Source organism: Gallinula chloropus, assembly GCF_964237585.1.
Source record: "Gallinula chloropus genome assembly, chromosome: 2".
Classification (NCBI taxonomy): Eukaryota; Metazoa; Chordata; class Aves; order Gruiformes; family Rallidae; genus Gallinula; species Gallinula chloropus.
In genome coordinates, this window is record NC_140086.1 from 156556279 (window position 1) to 156581264 (window position 24986).

The following is a 24986-nucleotide window of genomic DNA, read 5'->3' on the forward strand; positions in this document are numbered from 1 at the left end:
GTCCTGCTTGGGTGCTGGTTTCTTTGGTGGGAGGCTGTTGGTGACTCCTTGGCAGGGCAGGTGTCCGTACTGGGCTGAGCCACAGGCAGAGACTCTCCCTGTGCTTTGCTTTGGTGATTCCACTATAAGTTTTATTTTTTTTGGTGACAAATGGGTTTTCACTGTCTGCCACATGGCTTGGAGCACCAGCCAGTTATAAAATGGCCTCTTCGGTGCCAGGCTCGTACTCTGCCCATCTGTCACCGTGTCCTGGGTGTCCTGCTAATTTGGAAATGTTTCCCATGCTCTTTGAGCAGGATCAAAGTCGTCTTGACACATTTTGATGCACAAAGTGCCAGCGAAATCAAATGTGGATTTGCCTGTTCCAGCTCACCGGTGTCTGCTGGGTTTCAGAACCTTTGCGTAGGGCAAAAAGGACTTTTGGCAACACTTGTATGTGAATGTGGGGCTTTGGTTTTCAACTGGGCTTACCTGAATGTGTGTTCACTTGTCTTTTCTCCACAGTCTATTCAGATGGCTCCATTGTAATCATGATGCTTACATGGGCACATCATAGTTGAAATCAGAATGCTTAATAAAAGGGCCAGAAGTGAAAATGGCTCCTTCATGAGGTCTTTTTCCTACACTGGGTCTAAATTAGAAACAGCATCTTGGAAAAGATAGCAGACACCAATGAAAGCCATAAGCCTTGAAAGCAGCCTGCTGTTTATTTGGGGAAATGTCTGCCTTGAAAGGTTAGCATTGCATGTACAGTTAGTAGAAAAAACCTCAGTGTCTGTTATTTCTGTCCTTCTGGTTTATTTGAGGATTATTTCTAAACTGGACCCACTGTGAAAACTTATTTTCAGTGATGGCTATTTCCAGTGAGAGTGAGTAATCCCTTTGTTGAGTTCGTCCATTTGTCTCAATGTTCACAAGGTTTTCCAGGTGGGAAAATACTTTCACAGAATCACAGAATAGCTACGGGTGGAAGGGACCTTAAAGATCATGTTCCAACCCCCTGCCGTGGGCAGTTTTATCCACCTCTCTTCTAGAGATGGCCATTGCTGCCTTCTAGTACCCTTTTTTTGAGTGGAGTTGTGATGCTTTTTGAAGCTCATCCCTTGTAAAAGCCTTAATGAGCGGCCAGGGGTTGGTCTGAGGAGGCCTGGAAGTGGCAGATACACTATCCTTTGGACTTTTCTCTCAGATCTGCCAGTTCTCTTAACAAATGTGCTTTTCTCAGAGTTCATATAGCTGGCCTGTTTTCTTACCATTTCCATTCTAGTTGCTTCAGTTGGACACAGTGGCCCCTTCCTTTTTACTCAGTGGGCACTCACCCCATCAAAGAGTCAACCCTGTTTTTCTACACAGCAGCCAAAGCCGTGGAAAGAAAATGTACCTTTTAGTAACACTTAGAAATGCCATCAGAGATCAGGAGCATATCGTGCTACCCTTTGTATGGATGCTTATAGCATGTCTAGACTGCAAGCAAAGACGTGATTGAAGCCGGGCTTAAATTAGCCCGGCTGAGCCCTGACAGCCGTACAACCGCGGGAGTGAGGATCTCCGAGTCAGCTCAGATGCTGGAGTATTTACTCAGCCTCCCGCGGGGATTCTGCAGCCTACGCTCACCCCTGTGTTGTCATGGCTACGCTTTCATCGGTGCTGTGCGGAGCTGGGTGAGAGTGAGCTGGTGTAAACTGTGCTTGCCACTGCCGTGTAGACGTCCCAGTAGTAAGATACCCTCATCTGGGCAGCTTGCTTTCTAAATAGAGGTGAAAAATAGCAAAAGAAGTGATTTTGTTCCCACTTTATAGGCAGTAAAGAGGGAGAGGTAAGAGGCAGGATTTGTTTATCATCTGTTGGACCATGCAAAGTTTAAGCAAGTTGTCTAGTCTCTCCTGTATGAAAGGAATGGGAGCACATTGCCCTTTGGAGATGAGGCTTTTCCCTGCTTTCTAGACTGAACAAAAAACATTGGGTAGACAGCTACTGGTTTGGATGGCTGAGTTTAGCAGAGAGATACCCTGTCCTTGATGCCTTCCCAGAGGTAAACAAGAACATTAGAGCAGGCAATCAAAGTCTCAGTGCTTAAGTCTATCTGTGAAGCTTTTCTGAACTGGACATGCAGTTTGTAAATCAGTTTGGATTCCCACAGGATGAAAGATGTAATGTGATTTGTTAGCATTGCATGGCACCACTTACTGGAAAAATAATAGTACCAAATCTCAGCTTCTCTCAGCTCAAGCCAAGGGCGGGACCTGAAGGACAGGCAAGCTGGACTTAGGGCAACATGCTGTGCTATGGATGTATATTTTCTAGATTATCTTGAAGAATCTGAGCTTTTTTCTGTCCTTGAGGGCATTTTATGTTGCCAGCTTCAGCAAAATGCACCTTTAAATAAGGACTTCAGAGGATGAAGAATGAAGACATCCATTCCTTTGGGAAAAGAAAAAAACCTGGTTTGCCTGGGAAATAAAGTGTACTGTATATTATTGATGTCTTTTTACATGTGGTGCTAAAACTGTGAGGAAAGCTATAGCAGAGTGACTGTAAACTTTGTGGACATGAAATCATTTTCTGCAGCTGTAGAATTATGTAGGAAAATGTGGCAGGAAGGCATCAACAGGGGGATCATCCCTCAGCATGGGCTCCATGTGTTGTCCCCTTTGACTGCCATTCAGATCTTCAGTACACCAAGCACACAGCCATCCTGTTCATCCTTTCCTTGCCTGATTTCCTCTTTGCCTCTATGTTTTTTTTGTGGGGTTTGTGTTCAATTGAGGCACTAAGTGATCAGGGCAGGTCCCTCGCTTGCATGGCTTTCCAGCCAGAAGCATTCTTCTAATTGTTAAGATTATTCCCTATTATTTGCTGACCAGAATATAAAGAGGAGGCAACAAGTAACTGTCATTGTAAATGCAGTGAACTGGAAAAAATATAGTTGCAGTTGGAGTATTTATGGCAGAGGTTTTCTGCCCAGTGTGAATGTCACCTTTTTTAGGCATATTTATGCAAGGGAGAACCCTGCAAGGACTTCTCAGGTAATGCCATCAGCTGGAGGGTTTCATTTCTGATTTCATTTTGTTCTACTCTTCCTTGCTTTTCAAGGAGATTTGGCATATAGAGAGTGGGGAAAAACATAAAAAATGCCAAACACGGTGACTTTTAAAGTAGCTGAAGTGCAGAGATGATTTACAAAGCCTCATGATGATCTTTGCTTTGAATCCCATTCAGATTGCCCCATGCTGCAGTGTCTCAAGCGTTTTTATTACATTATGGCAAAATCATCCTTTGTTTCCTGCGGTTCTGCTGTTCCACTGTGGCTGCAGTTATGTTTTATAGCAGAAGCCTGCTTTTCTCTGCAAATACATCGGGATCTCGTGTCTCGTTTATGTGAGACAACCATACAAGTATTGGAAGGCAATTCTTTTGGCACTGAGTGTGTGCCATCTGAAGGGGAACATTTCCAGTCTCCTGTGGTCCTTCCCTATAGTCCTGTCTCTTTGTTGTTTCTTAATTCCTTTGTCACTCATCTGACCACATTTTCCAGGCCCAAGGTATGTTATCTTGTGCTTTCCCCTTGTGTCTTCTTAATTTTGGGTGCTTCTTGGAGGAAACATCTCAGCAGAGAAAGGTTGTCTTTTCCCTGTGAAACACACGAACCATATTGAGAATTCTGGTTCCCTCCCTGATGCTTCTGTTCTCTCACTTTCTCTTTTTTTTAAAAAAAATGACATTTTGTTATTTACACGTTTGCTGAGTTGTCCATCTGCTGTTGTCACAAACATGCTGCCAGTCACCGCGCGGTGTGATTCGTGGTGTGAAGGAGCTGCTGAACCAGGCTGTCGTGCACGGGGATGGTGTTCAGTCTTTGTCAAGAGAGCCCCGAATGATGGTCGGGGATTTACTGATGAGGCAGAGAACAGAACCCTTCATCACAGCATTTCCATAGAGCCCTGAGCTCTCTGGACAGTGTAAATATTATGGGGCTTCAGGCAGAATTGATTGCATCCCATCCTAAGCTATCTGTGCTCATCTCCTCTGCAGAGGCTGAATCACCAAGAAGATACGGTGGTGTTCCCTGACAGGAGAGCACGAGGTTTGAAAGAGCATTTTTTTTTCCTCCATGAGCAGCATAGCAGTATGTTCTAGTGATTTAAGTCTGAGATTGAGAACAAAACACCAAACAATTCAGAGTCTCTTGGCAGTTCTTATTGATGAACCTTGTCTACAGCCTCAGAAAAAAAAGGTGAATTTGCTGTAGACTGCTGGAGATTAATGTCTTTCAGGATCAGTCATGAAGTTTAGGAATGGAGAAGGGTGTGCTGGAGGCTCCTGATGTCCCGTGATCAGGATACCTCAGGAGGAACAACCTGGAAGACAGCTGTTATCAGGGAAATATCAAGGACTTACTGGTTTCATGGGTCTTTTTATCCTCTTCCCCTTGAAATTCTTTGGTTTAGCAGCTCTTTCCAACCAAGTGGTGGTGATCCAAGACAGACAACCCACGGGTGAGAACAGGGGAGAAGCAGCTTCAGTAGCTCTTTGCCTGTTTCTTGTTGCAGCTCCAAGAAATGCCTTTAAATGACATATAGGATGGTTTTCTTATGCAGAGTTTTTGTACATGAGGTTTTTTTATATAGGACATTGAATAGTCACCAGGTGAACGGGGATTTTCACGTACCAAGATCTGGGTTAGATTTCACCCAGCCATTACTCCCTAACTTTTTAGATTATGCCTCTTTGGGACTGAATATTTCCCATTACTTCCAGGCACATCATTTAGGGTGATTTACCTTCTGTTATTTCAAATCAGGTCCACCTTGACATCAGAGTGCACGCAGCTGGTCTTGTGCCACCACCTGCATGACTCCTGGACCATCTTACCCCTGATATCTTCATGTTTCTGTATCTCATTTCTACCATCTCAAACCCCACAGACCCACTCAGTTGTTCTTTTTTTAAATATGAATAGCTTTAAAAGCAATAACAAACAAATAAATTGGAATAGCCTTGTGAAGAACAGAGCTGGCGTGCACAAATCTCACCAGCTTCGTGCATCTGTTCCTGCCCACTCCCATTGAGTCATACTGAGACTTAGTCACCAGCATCCTCAGTCTCACAGTACGACTTATCTATCTGTCTCCAGAACACATGCTGCAGTCTGGATGGCATGGGGGAGGGAGAAAAGCAAAGCAGTGAGCAACCTGCTCCTAAAGGAATAAAGCCATGTAGCAAGTCTTACGGTACTACATTATGACCACTACAGCAAAACAACAAAACCAAAAGGACAGAAATTCCTGTGTACATCAGCTCTGAACCTTTCCCTGTGCAATAACTGAGCAAGTTGGTATAAATCTTCAAAGGCTTCTAGGACTGTTCTTAAAATAAGAGATATTTTTTGATTCACTCAGTCAGAGCCACCAAGTTATGTTCAAACACAGAGTTCAAACTTCAGATTCTGCTCACGGGCTGTTAGCACATGTGGCGTGTTCGCTATCCAGAGCTTTACGTAGGCTTGTGGTAGGTACAAATCCAAGGTTGATCTAAAAAAAACTCTGCTGGTGTGCAGAGTGAGCTGAAAGAAACCATCCACATCTAGTGTTAATAAAAATCCTGACTTTCTTTGTCCTTGGAAGGAGAACTGAAGTGCTCAGAACTCAGTAATGTTAGTGGAAGGGGGGACCTTGAGAGCCCTGTTAGGGGGCGATGCTGAGGAGGGGAGCCGCTAGCAATCTTGAGTGAGATCGGGGCTCTTGTCAGCACTCAGCGTAATTTCCCTGTATCGTATCTTGTTTTCTTTGTTTATTTTATTAAAGGAGCTGTCTCCCTGTATTGAAAAGCTGTCTTGGTAAAGTGTCACCTCCTGCTTGAGTTATGTTGTAAAGAAGAAACTGTAATGTGTGGCAGGCATTTCGCATCCTTCAATTTTGTGCAATCCGAGCGCGTGTGTAGAACTTAGCCAAGCAGAAAAATAATGTCTCGTAGGTGACACCATCGGTACTCAGGACTGTGTGATGCTGCCTACCTACACTAGGACTCAGAATTTGCTTATAGTTGAGAAACCCAGCCTTTTCAGCTGTTCTGACCCGAGCCACCTCTGAAACATTTGCCAAATGTCGACCATGTTCATGCATCATGGACCCACCACTGTGAGCATGGGCCTTCACCCCACCACGTTGTTCATGACCATGTCTTGTGTTTGAAGGGACAGCTGCAAAGGATGGCAGCAGAGACCTGTTTGTGAAATAATCTTTTGATCCCCAGCCCTGAAAGTTTGGACACTGTTGAGCTGGGCCATGAAAAGGTCCTACTGCTACCCAAAATACCTTGGAAATTGGTCTTTGACCTGTCAATCAGAGCATGCCCCAGAGCGCCTTGCTGGCTCCTTGGTTTCAGCTGCTGCAGAGAAGCTTTATCAGTCCGGCTGCCAAAGTAGCTTTGAAACAAAACAGTAATAAAAAAGAATCCTGTTTATTCTCTGTTGTTTACTGGATTCAAGGATTTAGTGGTCTGTTATTCAAGCTTGCAGCCTCCACACCAGAATTGCTGGAAACCCTCTTCTCACACCAATGTCTCCAACTGCAGCAGCGTCCAGACCAGCATGTCTGGGCAAGCCTTTTTGGCAGAAATCCTCCCCAATAAGGAAAGGAACAGTGAAGCTGGTAGGAAAAGGTGAGAAATGGCTTGGCTAACCAGATCTTGCTCCTGTCGCTATTTGGCTATGTCATGCCAGCCAATAGATCTGTTTTCTGTATCCTCCTTTCCAGTCTCCAAAACAGTTCTGAGAAAAGGTTCTTTATTTTCCCAACATATTGAAGAACAAAAACTTTCTTCTCCTTTCTTTTCACACAATCCCAAGTATTCTGACATAAGGGCTGTCAAAGGAAAAAGAGCTGGAGTTGGGAAGGATCACCCTCCAGCTGTAGGGGTAACCCAGACAAGCATTTCCTTAGCATTAGTCTCACCTTTGGAGAAGAAATTAGTGTGAAGAGTTGTTAACCTTCTAGATATCTCTTTTTCTCCCAGGGGAAATAAGGAAAGAAATGGTAGAGAAGGTAAGCGTGCTCACAGCCAGAATTATCTTGACTTATACCCCACAAACACTAAAGCAGAAGACAAGCTTGTTAAAACCAGTGAAGTCCATTTAATTGCTTTTTTAGCTCTGTTAAACTCCTGTGCTGTCAATGAGAAAAGTCCTGGAAAACAGCCTGCTGAGTAGGTGATGTGGGAGATTGGCATCTCCAGGAGAGAGCCTGGGTGGCAGCAGGAGCACTGAGCTGTGGCTCTTCTGTGTCATATCTCTGCTGTCCTCCAGAAGAAGCTTTGCTATCCCTGGGGCCATATTCTTCAGTGAATATAAAAGGAGCAACCATGACAACCTCTTGTAGATAAAAGTGGATTGAAACAAAATGAATCAGAAGCAGCTTTGTGGCTGTGAAGTAAATCTGAACTGCTCAAGAGGTCATTTTTTCTAACTGAGGATGACAGGAGTGGTGTCTGGCTGTCATCCAGCACCGAGCAATGGGAAGGGCTGACGGAGGAACAGGAGCATGACAGGAAAGTAACAGAATTTTACAAACCAGACTTTGCATACTCTTAATTCCAGGTTAGCAGTACTAGAAGCTGCAACCTCTGGTGGCCTTTGTTCCTTGCAGCAGTGGTCATTTGCTGTGGTGTCCACAGAAGGTGTCTGTCCTAGGATATAGTGCAGGATGATGGCAAATTGTGTGGGAGTGTTGATTTGCTGGAAGGCAGGAAGACTCTGCCAAGGGACCTGGACAGGTTGGATCGATGGCAGAGGCCAACTTTATGGGGTTCAACAAGGCCAAGTGCAGAGTCCCGCACTTTGGTCACAGTAATCCCAGGCTGGGGGCAGAGTGGCTGGAGAGCTTCCTGGAGGAAAAGGACCTGGGGGTGTTAGTGGAAAGCTGGCTGAACATGAGCCGGCAGTGTGCCCAGGTGGCCAAGAAGGACAACAGCATCCTGGCCTGTATCAGGAATAGTGTGGCCAGCAGGAGTAGGGAAGTGATTGTTCTGTTGTACTCAGCTCTGGTGAGGTCACACCTCGAGTGCTGTGTCCAGTTTTGGGCCCCTCACTACAAGAAGGACATTGAGATGCTGGAGCATGTCCAGAGAAGGACAATGAAGCTGGTTAAGGGTCTGGAGCACAAGAAGGAGTGGCTGAGGGAGCTGGGGCTTTGTAGACTTGAGAAAAGGAGTGTTGAGGAGAGACCTTAGTGCCCTCTACAACTACCTGAAAGGAGGGTATAGAGAGGTGGGGTCGGTCTCTCAAGTTACAAGCATTAGGATGAGAAGAAATGGCTTGAAATTGCACCAGGGGAGATTTAGGTTAAGTATCAGGAAGAATTTATTTACTGAAAGGCTTGTCAGGCATTGGAACAGGCTCCCCAGAGAGGTGGTGGAGTCACCATCCTTGGAGGTATTTAAAAGGCATGTAGATGTTGTGCTTGAGGACATGATCTAGAGGTGGACTAGGTAGGGTTAGGCTGTGGTTGGACATGATGATCTTAAAGGACTTTTCCAACCTAAGTGATTCTGTGATTCTATGACTGATGGAGACAGGCAGTGATGCCATTTGTTCTTTAGCCAGGGCTCCACAGTCTCAAATGTGAAGGACTCTTGCATGTACCAAGGAGTCACTGCCCATCTTTGGCAGAAGTTGTTGGAGAACAATTTCAACCCCAGGTTAATGGCAGAGGGAGCCTTTAGTCTGTACCTGGCGGCACAAGATCAGAGCCATGAGGTGTGTGGTAAGGACTGGGGCTGTGCCACTGGCCTGCCAAGAGTCCTGTGGTGTTTTGCAGCACTTTGGGAGAGTTTCCTTTGGTTTTAAGAGTTGCTGCATCATCAACTGCGTTGTCGCATGTGCTTCTGGATGAAGAGGAGCACAAGAAAGAAATAGGTATCTAGTCTGTGTTCTGCAGGGGCACATGCAAAGAGGAAATCAGCATCTAGTATTTCCTTGCGTAACAGGCAGGTTGGACTTGAGAGAGCAGACTTTGCAGCCTGGCATTCCATACATGTGTTTTCCCTGCTGTACATGGATGTCTTCACATACAGAACTGAAAGATGAAAAAATTGTTAGGTGCCAGCTACGATTACAGACTTTACCACAGGACTAAAAGTACAATTATTATCTTGTTTGAAATGTTCTCCAGTACTGTATTAACAAAGAAAGGTCTCATGCTGTCCAGAGAGGTATAGCTCCAGTTATTTCTACTTACAAGTAGCGACCTCCTGTTCTTGATGTAAAGACAAATGAGGTAAGCATACCTCCATGATATCCAAGAGATACAAATTAAAAGGGAGTCATTAGCTGTGTTTCATGATACTTTCAGACGTCAGAAGCTTGGAATTGTAACTGGGAACTGAAATTTAACTCCTAGAAAAACAGTTGTACCCACCCTCCTCCTGCTGGTTTTGAGGGTTTCTCCTCAAAGAAGAGAAGTTACGGGTTTCTTCCCAGTTGTTCCAGATTTTTTGAGCAGCTTTTACATGCCTGGTAAGAAGATATGTGTCTCTTTAAACCCAGTTTCTGCCATCAAGCCTTCAGCCTTCCTAAACTGCAGCTTTTTTCCCCTGTAAATTACAAGAATTAGTATTATAGGGATGGCAATATGTGGAGCTCAAAAAAGGTGGTTTCCTTGATTTATTCCATGGAAAATGACTTAGCACACATCAGATTCCAGCTTCTGCACTACCGAAGATGGGTAGAGGAAAATGTTGGTAAATCCTTGGACTCAATTAAAGTAAACATGAGGGGATATGTTTTTGTGTAACTTTCCATTAGGCTTTTATAAACTTCTTCGCAGAGACTCTTCACTTCAGCCTTGCAGTAACATGTGAAGTAGGAATAATAATAATAGTAGTAATAATAATAATAACCCATTTGTTGACAGCGTTTATACATGCCATTTATACAAGCTGAACAATTTTTATGTGAAATAAGTAATTTTGATCGTAATTAATTATAAGAATAAGCAAATTAAAGCAGAAGCTTTTCTTTAATGTCCTGCAGTGCCTGGTTCAGCCTCCATCAAATTTTGATAACAGTGAAATCTAAACCAAGCAAATTGCCTCTTCTTTTGGTTTTGAGCTGTTTGCTTACATTTGCATTGGCAGCTGAAGGTGATGTGAAGCGCAGATGTCAAAGTGTGGGATGACAGTGCCTTATATAGTTGGGTTGGGGCTTTGTAACTTGGGCCTTTCTAGATAGTTCCCATTGAACATGCATAGATAGTGTTGGGAGCACACTAATTTGTCACATACACTTTGGTTTGGGGCCTAATGATTTGGGCCTAGCTTGGCCAAGCCTGGCTGGAGCTGCTGGTTTATTTTTTTCCTTTCAAGCTTGGCATGAATTACTCCCATGTGCTTCAGTTCCAGTAATTCAATATTTTGTTCCTTATTTTTGTTGTTCGTTATGTAACTAGAATATTTTCAAACACTTGTAAGGATTATGCCTGTTATACACATTTTGGAGCATATTTTGGATTTTGTATGATTACACAATGTGATGTGATTAGACCTGTGGTTGCTCTGAATTCTGAAGGCATGCGAGCCTTGCAGACTTCCCGGCCGGTGCTAATTTTTAATTAAACCATATTTATCTCAAATTAGATTTACGTGAAATTGCTATTTATTTATGTTTTGAACTTTTTTTAAATGAGATGCAGATGTGGTGCTAGAGAAGCACTGAATCATTACACAGAAAGGGTGATGCTTTGCATCTGGGAGGATCTGCGTTGGGGAGGTATTCCTGACATTTAGATCAAGGTTTGGCATCCAAGCCTCAGTTTTTCAGCACACAGCATTAGTCAACTCCTTGCTTTTGGTCATAGAGATTCTCATTATCTACTTTTCTGATCAAGCAGATGCTAAACTCGATGCCAACATAATTTCCTTATGTATGTAGAAAGGAGCTGTAAAAACTCTGGGGCTGGAACATGAAGTAGCATAAACAGAACAGACGGCAGGAGGTAGAATATAATTGCAGTTTGTTTTTGTTAGTTAAAGATGAGCATGTGTGCTTTTCTTATGGCTCTGTTGTCTTCAGCCACACAGAATTGGGTGCTCCTCTCCAAGCTGTGCAAGTGCAATGGTTATTTTCTCCCAGTGTACCACGTCACAGTTTTCTCCCTCTTTGTTATATATGTTACGTATTTTTCAGGGCATCAACATTTTCTCATTGAGGTTTTGTTTATTGCCATCTTTAAATTAAAATTATACACCCACTAAAGATAAAATAGCCCATTTGCTGAGGAGGTGGCTGTATTTCAACTGTAATTTCCTATTAATTTTTCTGTGGGATTTGAGGACCTCCCCATGAAAGTCTCAGCACAGGACTATTGACTTTGGCTGTGCTGGTGCTTTTTCATGTCACTGCTAAGGGCTCCATGTTAACTTGTTACTTAGATCTGCCTTTGGTTTCACTGCCAAGGAGAATAATCAGAGCTCGTGTTAGTGGAGCTCATGTTAGCGGAGCTCGTGCTTACCAGCAATGGTTATGGGTGAAGTGGTGGGTGATTTGGAAATCAAATCACGGGCTACAAACATGGGATGCTCTGATGAAAGAAGGCATTAATATAGCATATCAATTTCTCTTCTCTGTCCTGGCAGGATCTCAGCTCATTTGCCATGCCATTCTTGGACGGTGATGTGGAGAGCACAGACAAAAATGCTTCTCGCAAGGTAGGATGTTTCCAAGGCTTCACCTTTGCTACAGGGGTTGAGTTGGTGGTAGACACCGTGTATCAGGCTTGAGAAGCCTGGGATTTTAATCTTTCCTGGCATACCATTTACATGTTGAGACTGATACACTATGTTGAGACTGATACACTAGTGCAGTATAGTGACTTTTGCAGACCTTACCATGCCAGTGCTTATGCAGTAAATCCTGTAAATGATGCTGGTCTCTGGTGGGCTTGCTTTAAATACCATGGATGTTGTGTCTAATGCTGCTGTAATTGTTGTAAGTGATATTGCACAAATGTATTCTCAGTTAATAAAATTTGTGGTGTCACTACAGAAATACAGTGCTCAAATTGGTGTCTGTCTGTGGCTGTTGGTATGTTTTCTGGCAGTTGCCTCCTGAGTTGCTCTCTGGTTACAGAGGTTTTAACTGTTCAGTGGCACTGATATATCTGCACTGGCAAAATGAGCTGCCTTCATTTGCTGAAGCCATAGCCGTAGGGTCTTCCCATATACACGGTGGAAAGGTTCCTCTTCAATGTAGGATTAACTCAGGCTTATCCTCCTCTGCAGTGCTCCATTTTTCTGATGGCCTGCTATTAAATTAGACTAGCACCTTCACAGACTGCTTGCTTTAAAATGGATGACATTAGGGATGGTTGGACAGTGCCTACACAATCTTCAAAGGCATAACAATTGTGGGTGGGATCCGTCATCTTCAGGTCCTGGCCTCATTAGTTTCACAGAGCATTGAAATACAAAGTGGTCTGCTCAATGTAAGCCTCCTACAAGCCACATTACAGGCTTGGTGAAGAGAGATACTCCTCCAAGCAGTAGATAACCCCAAAAGTTGATCTATAGCTACATAACAGACTAGCTTGAGTGGTGACAATATTTACAAGGATACAAACCTCGGTGAAGATTAAACCTGCTACAGACCATTTGTCAAAGAGGCTGCAGTTATAGTTCAAGGCAGGTGAAGTAATAAATATCTCCTTAGTGAAGCTAATCTTCATCTAGAACAATAATAACTCTGTTGACAGCGCGAGTTCTACTCCTTTGCACCTCGCAAGGAAGGACAGTTGTTTAAAAAGCTCTGCAATCCATCAATAGCTGAATATATTTATAACATTGGCCTTGTTCTTTTCTGTGTTGGACCTCTTAAGACTGACGTAGGAGTCACTGACGCATAGGAACTCTTGTAGGTGCCAGGGAAGCTAAAATATACAGTGTTGCCAAAAGGCACTTGTTTGGTGGGTTTGAATAAAGTGAACAATGAGATGATTTTGGAAAGAGTTGTCATGCTGGAAGAAGACAAGGTTTCTAGCTAAAACTCGATTTTTCCCATTTATCACTTCCTTTGCCCAAAGGAAGGTGAGAAAGCTGCATGAATCTCAGTTCTGAAGAAAAAAACTATACCAAAGCTAATCTTGCTCATGTGTAGTATTGTGTGATATTCCTTAATGACTTTCACTTACCATTTATGAAAACCTTTTTTTTCCTCTTACTGGTCTTGGGATGCTCTTTTGATGAGTGCTTCCCTTGGGGACAACTGGAAGAATACTTCAGTACTTCCCCCTTTTTTGTAGCTTCAGTAAATGCTAGATTTTTTCCCCAGACTTGAGTCAAGTTGTGCTTATGGAAGTGCTTATGGAACTTTGGAATAACCAGGCAACTGGGGCTTAACATCTGCGTCTGCTTTTCTAACAGAATTTTTTCATTGTTTAAAACCCAGATGTCTTTGCTAACATCAAACTTGGAGCTCTGTTCAATGTATGCAACAAAGCAGTAAGAAACCAACAGGCAGTGCCTGACTTCTCATAAGAGAGAATATCAAAAATAGTGTGGCCAGTAGGTCTAGGGAGGTTATTGTGCCCCTGTACTCCGCATTGGTGAGGTTTACACCTCGAGTATGGTATCCAGTTGTGGGGCCCTCCCTACAAGAAGGACATCAAGGTCCTGGAGCGTGTCCAGAGAAGGGCAACCAGGCTGGTGAAGGGGCTGGAAAATATTTTTCACTGAGAGAGTTGTCAGGGCCTGGAACAGGCTGCCCAGGGAGGGGGTTGAGTCACCATCCCTGGATGTGTTTAAAAGACGGATAGATGAGGTACTTAGGGATAATGTTTAGCGTAGGACAGGAACGGTTGGACTTGATGATCTTAAATGTCTTTTCCAACCTAGTGATTCTGTGAACTAGCAAACCCATTGCCAACATCTCATGCAAAACACCGTTTTCCTCAATGTGAGGAATCGGATCTTTGCTGTTGGGGAATGATGGCTGGCATCAGACTGCAGTATTTTATTTACTTCTGGCTAAATGTTCCCAAGTTGCTGTTCACTTTCAAGTGAAATGGCTTTTCTTTGCTCAATTTTGAACTCACAGTGTGATGTATAACTTTTGTGTATTAAAAACCAGTATTTCATCAGTCGGGTGGCTTTTCCATTCACCCATCATGGTGGAGACTAGCAATTCATCAGGGATGTCTCTCTTTCTGCACTTAACATTTCTGTCACTTGGGCTATAGATCAAGATAGAGAAGAGTAGTTCACAACCCATTTTTCCAATCTGCTGTTAATTTAATTCCTCTGTTCTTTGTGAAAAGCTTTTAGAGACGGAATTAGCATTTTTCACTGAGATCCTCAGCACTTTACAATGAAAGTGTCTTTCAATCATTATCCTGTGGCTACAGTCCTCATCACACAGCTAGGAAACTCAAGTGCAGAATTATTTGTTCGGGTTCACATAGGAAATTTTTGGTGGCTCTGGGAACATGAAATACATTTCCTGAAGTTTAGCCTTAATAACTTCTCATTAACATGGCTGCTATATAAATGATGTATTCCTCTTTCCTTTATGGCAAATGACAGGAAGGGAATAGGGATATTTTTTACCTTCCTCTGTTGAAGATGGAGAATATAATCCTATTGAGACTCTTGTGGGGAAGTTTTTTACGTGATGTGAAGGAGAAAGGGAGCTCAGGTATTCTGACCCTTCATCTTGCCTGAAAAAGCACCTTAGGAGTTGTGTAGAACCACTGTTCTTGCTGACTGCCCCATACTCAAAGCTAGGATGCTCCAGAAATGGCTTCAGTTCTTCTTCCAGAGAGACCTTAGAGGATCATTACATACAGAGGATCAGTACAGACAAGGATAACCAGCAGCTGAGAAGTGCTTGGATACACTAGATTTCCTCAGTCTGGGAAGAGACAGTGGAAAAAGGGCAGTTAGAATGCCTGGAAAATCATGGATGATGATGTGGAGCATCATACAGGAAATAATTCTGGTACGGTGTGGCAGTCAGGGTTGAGTGCCCCTCTGCACCCAAATGGCTCTATCAGTTTCAGAGGTCTTAACACCCTGAATGTTTACAGATCCTTCATCTAGAGTAAAGGTTAAAGGATAAGGTGTGGAAATTACCAGAAACCCATAGCCATTGCTTTCAGGTGAAAGCCAAGGATTGGTCATGATTAGAGAGAAGAAAATGACACAGGAAGAAAATTGCCCATGGGGAGACAGCCAACAAATCATAGATAGAGGAGGGAAGAGGAGGAAGAAGAGAAGCTTGAAAACTAATATTGATCCGTTCCTTTATGGATTGTCATAAAAACATAGAAGATGGCTTCTTTTCTTGGAGTGGGGAAAAAACTGGTGAGATTATTTATCTTGAGTGATAATGGTGACTGTCCTAGTAATGACTGAAGTGTATTTAAAGCAGGGGATGCTAACACTAGACATTTTAAAATCAAATCCAAACAGCTCCAATAAAACACCCTTGAATGAATTGGCACAGCTTTCTCCCACTACTGCTGATTTTGAATAAATCTTGGAGAGGAGCACAAGTTCCAAAAGACTGCAAAAAAAGCAATTACTGTGTTAATATTTAAAATGTTTGCAATTAGGATAATTTACAGGGTTGTCAGTCAAACATTAGTCCTAGGCAAAACAATGAAATATCTAATATCGGTAGCTAATGATGCTATTACAAAAGACTCATTTGGATGGGAAATAATGGTAAACAGTTCTTATTGAACACATGTGGGGGGATAAATGAATGATAAATTTGCTTGGAAAATGTCATAGCATCAATGCCTTGTAGATAAAAAAGTAGCACAAGACATTTTGATTTAAGAAACTGGAATGATACTGAATAAACATGGAGCCTATTAAATGAATAAAAACCTGGGTGATAAAATAAATTGAGACTCATAGGCGGAAAATTTTGTTTCTAGGCAGACAAAACATTCTGTTGCCTTCCTATATCATACTTACCAGTGACTTGAGAGAAATACAGGCTCATTACTGATGCAATTTGTAATTTGTACAAAAGTAGAGGAAGAGAGCTGTAAATTATGAGCAGGAAACTCCAGTGCAGAATGACCTGAATCACGTAAAGCTCATTTTGCAAACAAACAGGCCTAATTGTGATCGGTTACACCTAGGAGCAAATAATTCAGGCTTTAATTTTGGGAAAGGCTTTCACAAAGCTTTGATTAGATTTTGAGACTGGCTGTAGCTAATCAGCCGTACGTGGGTTCTGGATGTGACACAGTGGTTAATGGATTAGTTTGGGGTTTGGCTGTACAAACAAAGGAATGGGGTGAAAAGCAAAGGGTTTGTTACAACTTCATTTGGCATTGACTCGCAGTTCTGCTATCACTAATGCAGGAAAACGTTGGTGAACCAGTATCAGAAAACATCTGAGGAGTGACTCCAATACTGAAGGACTCCAAGGAGCACTTTGTCCTCCTTCTGGTCCCAGCACTGTTTTTGTTTTGCCCAATAACTCATGGGAACTGCACAGGCAACCACTGGAACAACAAAGCCAAGTAAACCATGCCATTTTTAACTCAGACACACACACCTTCTCTGGATAGTAAATCTCCTTTTGAGTATTTTTCCCCAGTCTTCTAATTATCCATTTCTTTATGAGCAGTGAACTGGCCTCAGCAGGGAGGATGGGGAGTGTGCCCTGGACAGTGCTGTGGCCTCGGCACCAGGCACCTGCAGCAGATGCAGAGAGCCTTGGGGCAAGGACACATGTGCCAACCACTGTGCTGCTCTGTGCATGGCTCCTTCCTATCTGCTGCTTTGAATTAAATGCAGTTAAGAGTAAGGAAGTGGACCAAGAGCCAAGCCTGCTTTCCCCTCTCCTCAAGCCTTTGAGCAGCCCTGCTTGCTGCTGGAAACCAAACCCCAACTGGCTGTACGGTGACGCAGGGCTCTCAGAGCCTTCCAGAGCAGCCAGCCACATCCCATTGTATTTTAATTTTGGGAAGTGTCATTGTACTTTAGTTTTGGAAAGTGACATCTCTGATCCCATAAAATACATTGTCATCTCAATTGTTGCTGCTCATGCAGAACCAGGGGAACTAATGGTGGTGGCTGTGACCATGTGGTGCCTGGAGAGTAAGTCCTTCATTACCTTTCAGTCTAATGAAGTCAGCTCTTGTGTTTCTCTGAGCTCTTTTATTCCAGCAGAATGAGAGAATCATCCAATTAACTTTATCAAAGGGCTTTTTTATTGAAATTCAGTGGAAGGACAGGAAACAAGTGCAGACGTCTATCTGGTATCTCGTCTCTAATTGTGTTTACTGTCCCTGTCAAGGGTGGTGGGAGGTGATTCTGTTTCTGTTATTTGCCCTTCAAACATTTTCTTTTTTTTAAATTAAGAGACAAAATAAAGGTCAAATAACTCACTGTTGTAAAAGCAAACAGAACTCAAATGCTCCATAAATGTCCTAACTGTTTGGAGCTGGAGAAAAAAGGAATGGAACTCGGGAGCCTCTGATAACTTTCACTTAGACTCAGAGCATTTTGACAGTCTGTTTAGCTCGAGCCCATTTGTATTCCAGACAGATTATTTTTTCAGATTGTTCTGCAAAAATGAATCTGAATTCACAGCAACTGAAGCAGAGCCAGTGGTTTTCCAGGGAGGGCATCCTCTGCAGAGGGCTGTGCGCCATAGAAAGGACCTGTTGCTGCAGCACCCTAGCAGAGGAGCAGATGATACAGCTGCGAAGAGGTGCTGTGGCAGGGACATAGGCAGTGCTTGGGTTTCCCTGGTTCCGATGGAACCTCTGCCTTTTCATCATCAGGGTCTTCTCAGCAGAGCTCATTCATTTTTCTTGGCGTGATGCTTTGGTGCAACACTTTTCAGCAGTTAAGTGGTCCACAACTTCTAGGCTGGGAGCAGAAATGTTTTCTTAGAAGGACTTTGCTTGGTGAAATGGAGGGATCAGATTTTCAATACAAAGCATGGGAAAGAAAACAACAATATTGGGAAAATTTCTGTCTGTGAGTAAGAGGCAGGACCAAGATGGATAGGGTGTGTATGACAAGAGACTAGTTTGTGGTAAAATAGTTTGGTCTCTTAGCACGTTGCGTTGGGGATTATCATATGGTAGTGATTAGCTGTAGTGCATGTTAATCTTTCTTGTAAGATAAGAGGAAGAATTGCAAGTTGAAGGGAAAGACTGTTAGGTGGAGGGACAGAACTGCTGGGGTTTCCCCAAGCTCAGCCTTCAGACTGGTCTTCACTGGTAAGGCTGAGGTGAAAAATAGAAGCATGCTAACCCAATGTGTTGATGATGCAAAAAGAGGTGTTTTTTTCATCATAGGGAAGCACCTTATACAAGAAGACCTGAATGATCTTCAGGATGGATAATACTTAACAGCACAAGATACAAGGTTGTTCGCTTGGGATATGTCAAGGGGAGCAATAAATAAGAGGTCAAGGACTGTTCTGTTGGCCTGGAGATGAAAGGCATGGTCACAGTCCTGCTGCAGAGCCAAACTCTTTCACACCCTAGAGCAACGAGGCCACATGCAACCTGGAACTGTCCCTGGCTTGTGATCTCCCCAAGCCCAGACAGCACCAGGGGAGCACTCACAGCACAGTCTAAATCCCCATGGTGAGTGAGCAGGGAAGCTCTATGGACCATAGCTCAATGGTTTGAGACATTGTTCAGATGTTTCATTCACCTGAATGGGGTAGACTGTTTGTGGTTTATGTTGGGATTTTGCCATCTAGGAGTTTATCTGTTGAAAAGGAAGTTGTGGGTCTGTTGGTCCATCACAGGATGGCTCTGATCCATTAATGTATACAGCTGGGAGAGAGGAAGAAGAGATTAAGAAGGAAGGTACCCATGTCCAGGTGAAATGACAAGGGGAGCTTTGAAGATGCTGTTTCTTGATTTGAAATCTCCCAGACCTGCACAGCTCAGGGAAAGTACATTTCATTCAAAAAAACTAGAAGTAAATCTGCTAGCTGCCAAGCACTGTAAGACATGTTTCGTTTTGTTGCTTTATTTTCAACAGCAGCCAGTTCTGCCTGCATTTTAGGAGCTTGCCTAAGATCGTTTGGTATATACAACAGAACAAGGTCTCTCCCTGGTCCCCAGCTGAGGATCCTTTTGTGCTCTGAAGCATGAAAACTGTTAGTGTCTTAGAGCATTTTAGGATATATTTACTCTGGGCTATCTAAGGTAACCGGTTTAGCCTTGAACAAGTGAAGTCAGTCTCTAGACATCAGCACATCCGATGTGGCACAGGGCTCTGCTCGGCTTCTTAACCTCACTGAGTGCACATTGCTGTAGGCTGAGGGTAGGTTTGTGCTGGCACTATTACCAAGCTGCTAATTTAGCTATATTCCTCTGCAGACATACAGTCAGGAGCTGAGATTTGTCTCCAGCATAACCAGTTTAAAGCCTTAGGGAGTCCAGGCTTAGGCAGAGAGCTGAAGATCTTGGATGTGCTCTGCACAAAGCCCGGCAATGTTTTGTTGTTGGTTGGTATTGGTTTTGGTTGGTTGTTTTTTTAAATTAGGTAAACAGTCTTCATACTTAGAGGAAATTCTTAATTTGTTTGGTTAGACCTTATTTCTGTGTCAATTTCTGTTGTGTTTTCATTGTGTGTTTGGACAACTTATCTACAAAAGGCCAATTATCCGGCCAGCATCAAATGAGCCATATCACCACCTGCATTTATCAGGTGTGTTTTATATTTCTGCATGTTTTTACTTTGCTGCTTTTCCTGTACTGACACAAACTGATGTCCAAGGGTGGTTATTGTGAGAAAAACAGGGTGCAGTGGGTTGGTTTTTTTTTTTGTGCTACAGCTCAGCCAGAGGAATAATTCTCTTTCCAAAGCACATGTGGGTGTTTCTGCCCACCTGCTTGTCATAGCTTCAGGAAATGAGTTCACTAAGCATGAAGAATAGGCTGATGATCCATCTAGCTGTGTAACCTGCCTCTAACACCTCAGGAGACGTCACACCGAGCCTGCTCAGGATAGTGGGGTTTATTGCACAGCAGAGATTCCCCCACATTCCCAGCTGAAGCGTGAAGGTTCCACATGGCCTCGTGACTTCTGTATATGCTGTGAAAACACTTGTTGCTGTTGATTTTACTCATGGAAGTGCCTAATCTCTTTTAAAACTCACAATCCATTAGCATCAAATAATATTCTACGGAAGCAATCCTGTTGTAATTCTCTAAGTGAGATCACAGGTATTTATCTGCTTTGATGGTGGGTGTAACCTGTGTATAATTAACACATGGAGCGGCTGGGGAAGAATCCGATGTAGTAATTTCCTTTTAATTTAGTAGCATGTACATGTGCATTTAGCAGCGTGCCCCTGGTACTCTACCAATTAGCTAATTCATCTGCCTGGCACGGTGGAGAGAAAGCAACTGGTTGTGACTGCAGTAAATAAAAACATCCTGCTGCTTCTGCTCAAGATTGGAGAACAATGTGCTTTATGCCTGACTTGTGCCTAAGAGGGAAGGAATACTGGCGTTACAGCACAGGTTGTTGTGTGGTGTTTGGCATTTTCAGTGTGCAAGGATCATCTTCTAAATGTGTCTCCTACTTCTGTGCTGTTAGAACCAACCAAGTATACAGATAAGCTAACATGACGTGTTCAGGGTGACACCAAAATGACATCCTTCTCTTAGCTTTACAAATGCCATGGTTTGTCACTTTAGGGAAACTGAGAGTGAAATTGCCATCCCAGAAACAGTCCTAAATTATAGCAGGAGTGACAGGTTTGTATTAGGATTAAAATGAACTTGAAAATGTTCTTACTCCCCAGTTGCAGGCAGTAGGTTTGGCACCAGACCTCTTTAAACTGTGCTGCAAAAGCAGGTGCCGTTGTGCTGCTTGTTTGATTCCTGGACTATGTAGTGGTGAAGAAAACAATGCATAAGTAGTTTCAGATGATCTGCAGATGATATTTTAGTAAAGTTAATGAGCTTTTATGAAAAAGCTACCTTTGATATTGCTTTACCCATGACAAATTTACAATTTATTAGTTCACTTACAGTCAGATATCATTCCAGGTTCACAGAATCACAGAATTGTAGGGGTTGGAAGGGACCTCCAGAGTCCATCAATTCCAACCCCCCTGCCAAAACAGGTTCCCTAGGACAGGTCTCACAGGGAGGCATCCAGATGGGTCTTGAATATCTCCAGAGAAGGAGACTCCACAATCCCCCTGGGCAGCCTGTCCCAGGGCTCTGTCACCCTCACTGTGAAAAAGTTCTTCCACATATTGGTGCAGAACTTCCTGTGCTCCAACTTGAGGCCATTGCCCCTTGTCCTGTTCCCACAGACCATTGAGAAGAGGCTGGCCATTTCCCCCTGTGTCCCACACTTGAGATATTTATAAACATTGATCAGATCCCCTCTCATTCTTCTTTTCTCAAGGCTGAACAACCCCAGCTCACTCAGCCTTTCCACATAGGGGAGATGTTCCAGGCCCTTAATCATCTTCGTAGCCCTCTGCTGGACTCTTTCCAGGTCATCCCTGTCTTTTTTGTACTAGGGAGCCCAGGACTGGGCACAATACTCCAGGTGGGGCCTGATGGGGGCAGAATAGATGGGGAGGATCACCTCCTTTGACCTGCTGGTCTCAGGTGTTGAAAAAACTTGCCAGGTGATGGTCTGTGTGCCAGAGGACTAAGCGTGGGAGCAAAAGAGATGTGGTTCTTATGGCAGAATACATTCAAGACTGCACATAGGATCCCTGACAGAGCTGGAAGGCAAACCCAAGGTTCAGGCTGCTGCATTAAGCATGAAAGACTACTTTTTTCTTTGCTTACAGGTACTGTCAAGAATCTCTTGTTGCTTTTGGTACCCATTGCTTCAATTAGAATTGATATATCATTTCCAAAAAGTCCCCTTGAGGGCTTTACTAAGCCATCTGCAGAAGGACATGTATGTTTTTGAGATATCTGGTCCATGCTGCCAAAAAATAAGTGTGCAGGTATAAAAAGCTGTTGTGTCTCTTGCCAGGCATCTCTGTGCAGCGCAGAGGAGCACAAAGCAGAATCCAGCAGCTGTCCAGGGCTCTGCTGGCATGTCTCCATGCCCCTCCTAGTGACCAAGCTATTGTCTCCCAAGCATCTGTCTCCCAGACCAAGTGCCACTTGCCTTTTAGGTTCAAAACCTCCCCAAACAAGGACCATGCTCTCTGTAGGTCCTTCTGCGATTCCCCTCGGAGCAGGACACGTTCCAGCTCTGTTCCATCCTAAGTGGAAAGAGAAGCCAGTCTGAAGTGCATGTGCAGGACACAGAATTGTGAGAAGTGGGATCCTGTGTTACAGAGGGAGCAGCAGTTTGGCCATCAGGCTCTTTGTTATTTCTACAAGAGTTTTGGAGCTGTAGCTAAACATAATTTCCATTAAGGGAGTTAATTGTATAATATGTTTTTTAGTCAGCTGATCACAGAGGAGGAGGCTGAGGGGAGACCTTATCACCACCTACAATTACCTGAAAGGTGGTTGTAGAGAGGTGGGCGATGGTCTCTTCAGCCAGGTGACAGGAGATGGGACAAGGGGAAATGGCAGGAAGCTGTTCCAGGGTAGGATCAGATTAGATGTTAGGAAAAAAAGTTTCACTGAAAGAGTTGTCAGGACCTGGAACAGGCTGCCCAGGGAGGGGCTTGAGTCACCATCCCTGGATGTGTTTAACAGATGGGTAGATGAGGTGCTCAGGGATATGGTTTAGCATAGGACAGGAACGGTTGGATTCGATGATCTTAAAGGTCTTTTCCAACCTTGTGATTCTGTGCTTTTGAGCTGGATTCATATACCCAAAACCTTTACTGAGCTGAAGGAAGGTTTATGTACCTATGAGGCTTTGTTTTCTCTCTTCTTTCATTTAAGTCATTCCAGTAAAAGATGCTCTTTTTCTCTACAACGACTCCCTTGGCAACAAAACTTGTACCTAACTAGACCAACACCTCAGGTGTACCTGGCATCTTGGCAGGCAGAAGTTGCTGTCTGCTCCAAATATCCCTGTTTCTTGTGTGTACTTAGGAAGAGAGGAGCAGGCACACAGAAGGTCAGCAGCACACCAAGCCCGTGGGCATGTATGCCGTGGCCTTTGCTTGCCTGTTCCCTAGGGACATGAAAACCACCGCTGCCTTTTGCCAGGAACAGAGCCCTTCATTCATAGGAAATGCCCCCAGCTAAAGAAACAGCCTCGTGCCCACAGAAGCACTTTGTCCATCCAGAGGAAATAAACTCTACATATAGCCCAAGCAGAGGCAAATCCCACAGAGGCTTGGGACAGCTTCTGTTAATTGTATGTGAGGGGGATTTAATCTTTGCTCCTTTGTTTCCTGTTTGTTTTTCTGGGTTTTTATCCCTCCCTTGCCAGGCAAGCTCTCAAAGCACCGGGCTGTGTTGTGCGCAGATATTCACGGTAGCTGGAAAGCCAGCACAGGTCCCAGATGAGATTCAGCTCTTAGAAAGGTTGGACCCAAGCTCAAAGCCAGGCTAATTAGCAGGAACGTCACCACTCTAAAATGGTCCCTTTATTTTTAGGACTGGAGTGGCAGTCTCACAGTTGTGGCTGTGTTTGGCATTATAGAGGCTTGTCAAGCACTTGGGGACTTGGGTGCTGTCCTGTGTTACATCGTGTGGTGGAGAATTAAATAACATAGATGGGTGCTTAAATCAGGGAAGAAGACTTCAGGGTACTAAATTCATTCATTGCCCCAAATAAATGCATTGCCAGTTGCCTTTCAGTTGTCCAGGGAAGGAAGAGGGACATGTGGCAAATGAAACCAGTAAAGAAAATCCTGGATTAGATGTGTCATAATAAAATGTATGCACGTTGGTTGAAGGTTTTGTGAAATTCAGGGTGTCTTGAAAAGCAAGGGGCAGCACAGAGCCCAGAAAGGTGGCACATGCATCTGTGTGTCCGTGCACGCAGGTGCTGGGGAAGGAGAGCTCTGGCTAATCCACCACCTGAATAAACAGGATTTGACTGTGTTGCGACAAGTTCAGATCCTGATAGCCCAAACTGAACTGGATTAATGGTGATTTTTCTTTTTTCTTTCTTTTTCTCTTCTCAGGTAGAAGAAAGCTACTCTGCTGGCAGCCCTTCAAAAGGCCTTTTCTCAAAAGGACTCCAGAACCGACCTTCCAGCCCCGTTTCTGCCCCTGTGAGATCCAAACATAGCCCTGGCTCACCCAAAACAGTGTTCCCCTTTCCCTACCAGGAGTCTCCCCCACGCTCCCCACGTCGAATGAGCTTCAGTGGGATCTTCAGGTCCTCCTCCAAAGAATCCTCCCCCAATTCTAACCCGTCTACCTCTCCTGGGGGCATCAAGTTTTTCTCCAGATCAAGAAAAAGTAAGAAATTGCTCATGTTATTTCAGGAAGATACACAGTACCTCTGGGCTTGGCCCATTCTTTACCTGCGGTAGTGAAGTAAGTGCAGATGAGGCATGTGCTAATTGTTCGTTATCACACCATGTGTTTTGGGTTTCTCACTCACTGGCTGTTAGGGTGTAACCTCAGCAGGGCAACGGACACCTATACAGGGCTGAGGAGGGAAACCACGCTCCAAAGCCTTGCTTAGAGATCCCACATTCATGTTAGTGGGAGTTTTACGGGTGGTTTCATCAAGGTTGGTTGGGCATCATGGGGTTTGTGGTGGAGGTGGGCTCAGAAAAGGTATCATTTCAAGAGCTAAGGACGTCTCGCTTCAGTAGACTCCATAGAGCATTTCAGCTGTTTTTTTTAATTGATATTTCTTTGTCCTACTGGAGGAAGGGAGAGAGACATTTATTGGATGGAAGTAATTGATGTATATTGCTCACTAAGGGGCTTTTTGAACTCCTCCACTAGAATATAAATGGCATCATAGAGCTCCACGGGTCAGAGCACTTGCCTGTCTTATATGGGACACAGATTTTACCTCTCCAGCAGCCCAAAGGCTAACACACCATTATGATTTAGAAATGATCCAAATTTAGAAAAGGCTTGAATTTTAAA

At 43.8% G+C, this 24986-nt stretch overlaps 1 protein-coding gene across 2 annotated transcripts in view; it reads left to right on the plus strand.

Moving 5' to 3' along the window:
• The window catches only part of PRKAG2 (protein kinase AMP-activated non-catalytic subunit gamma 2), a 224098-nt gene that overhangs the window by 57630 nt on the left and 141482 nt on the right, over positions 1 to 24986 (plus strand). Inside the window, exons 2-3 of one of the 2 annotated variants that reach the window (XM_084260542.1) lie at positions 11629 to 11700; positions 24062 to 24341. In XM_084260542.1, the coding sequence (XP_084116668.1) occupies positions 11629 to 11700; positions 24062 to 24341 (352 nt within the window). The remainder of the gene's footprint in view (positions 1 to 11628; positions 11701 to 24061; positions 24342 to 24986) is intronic. The other variant, XM_084260543.1, reaches the window with a different exon arrangement.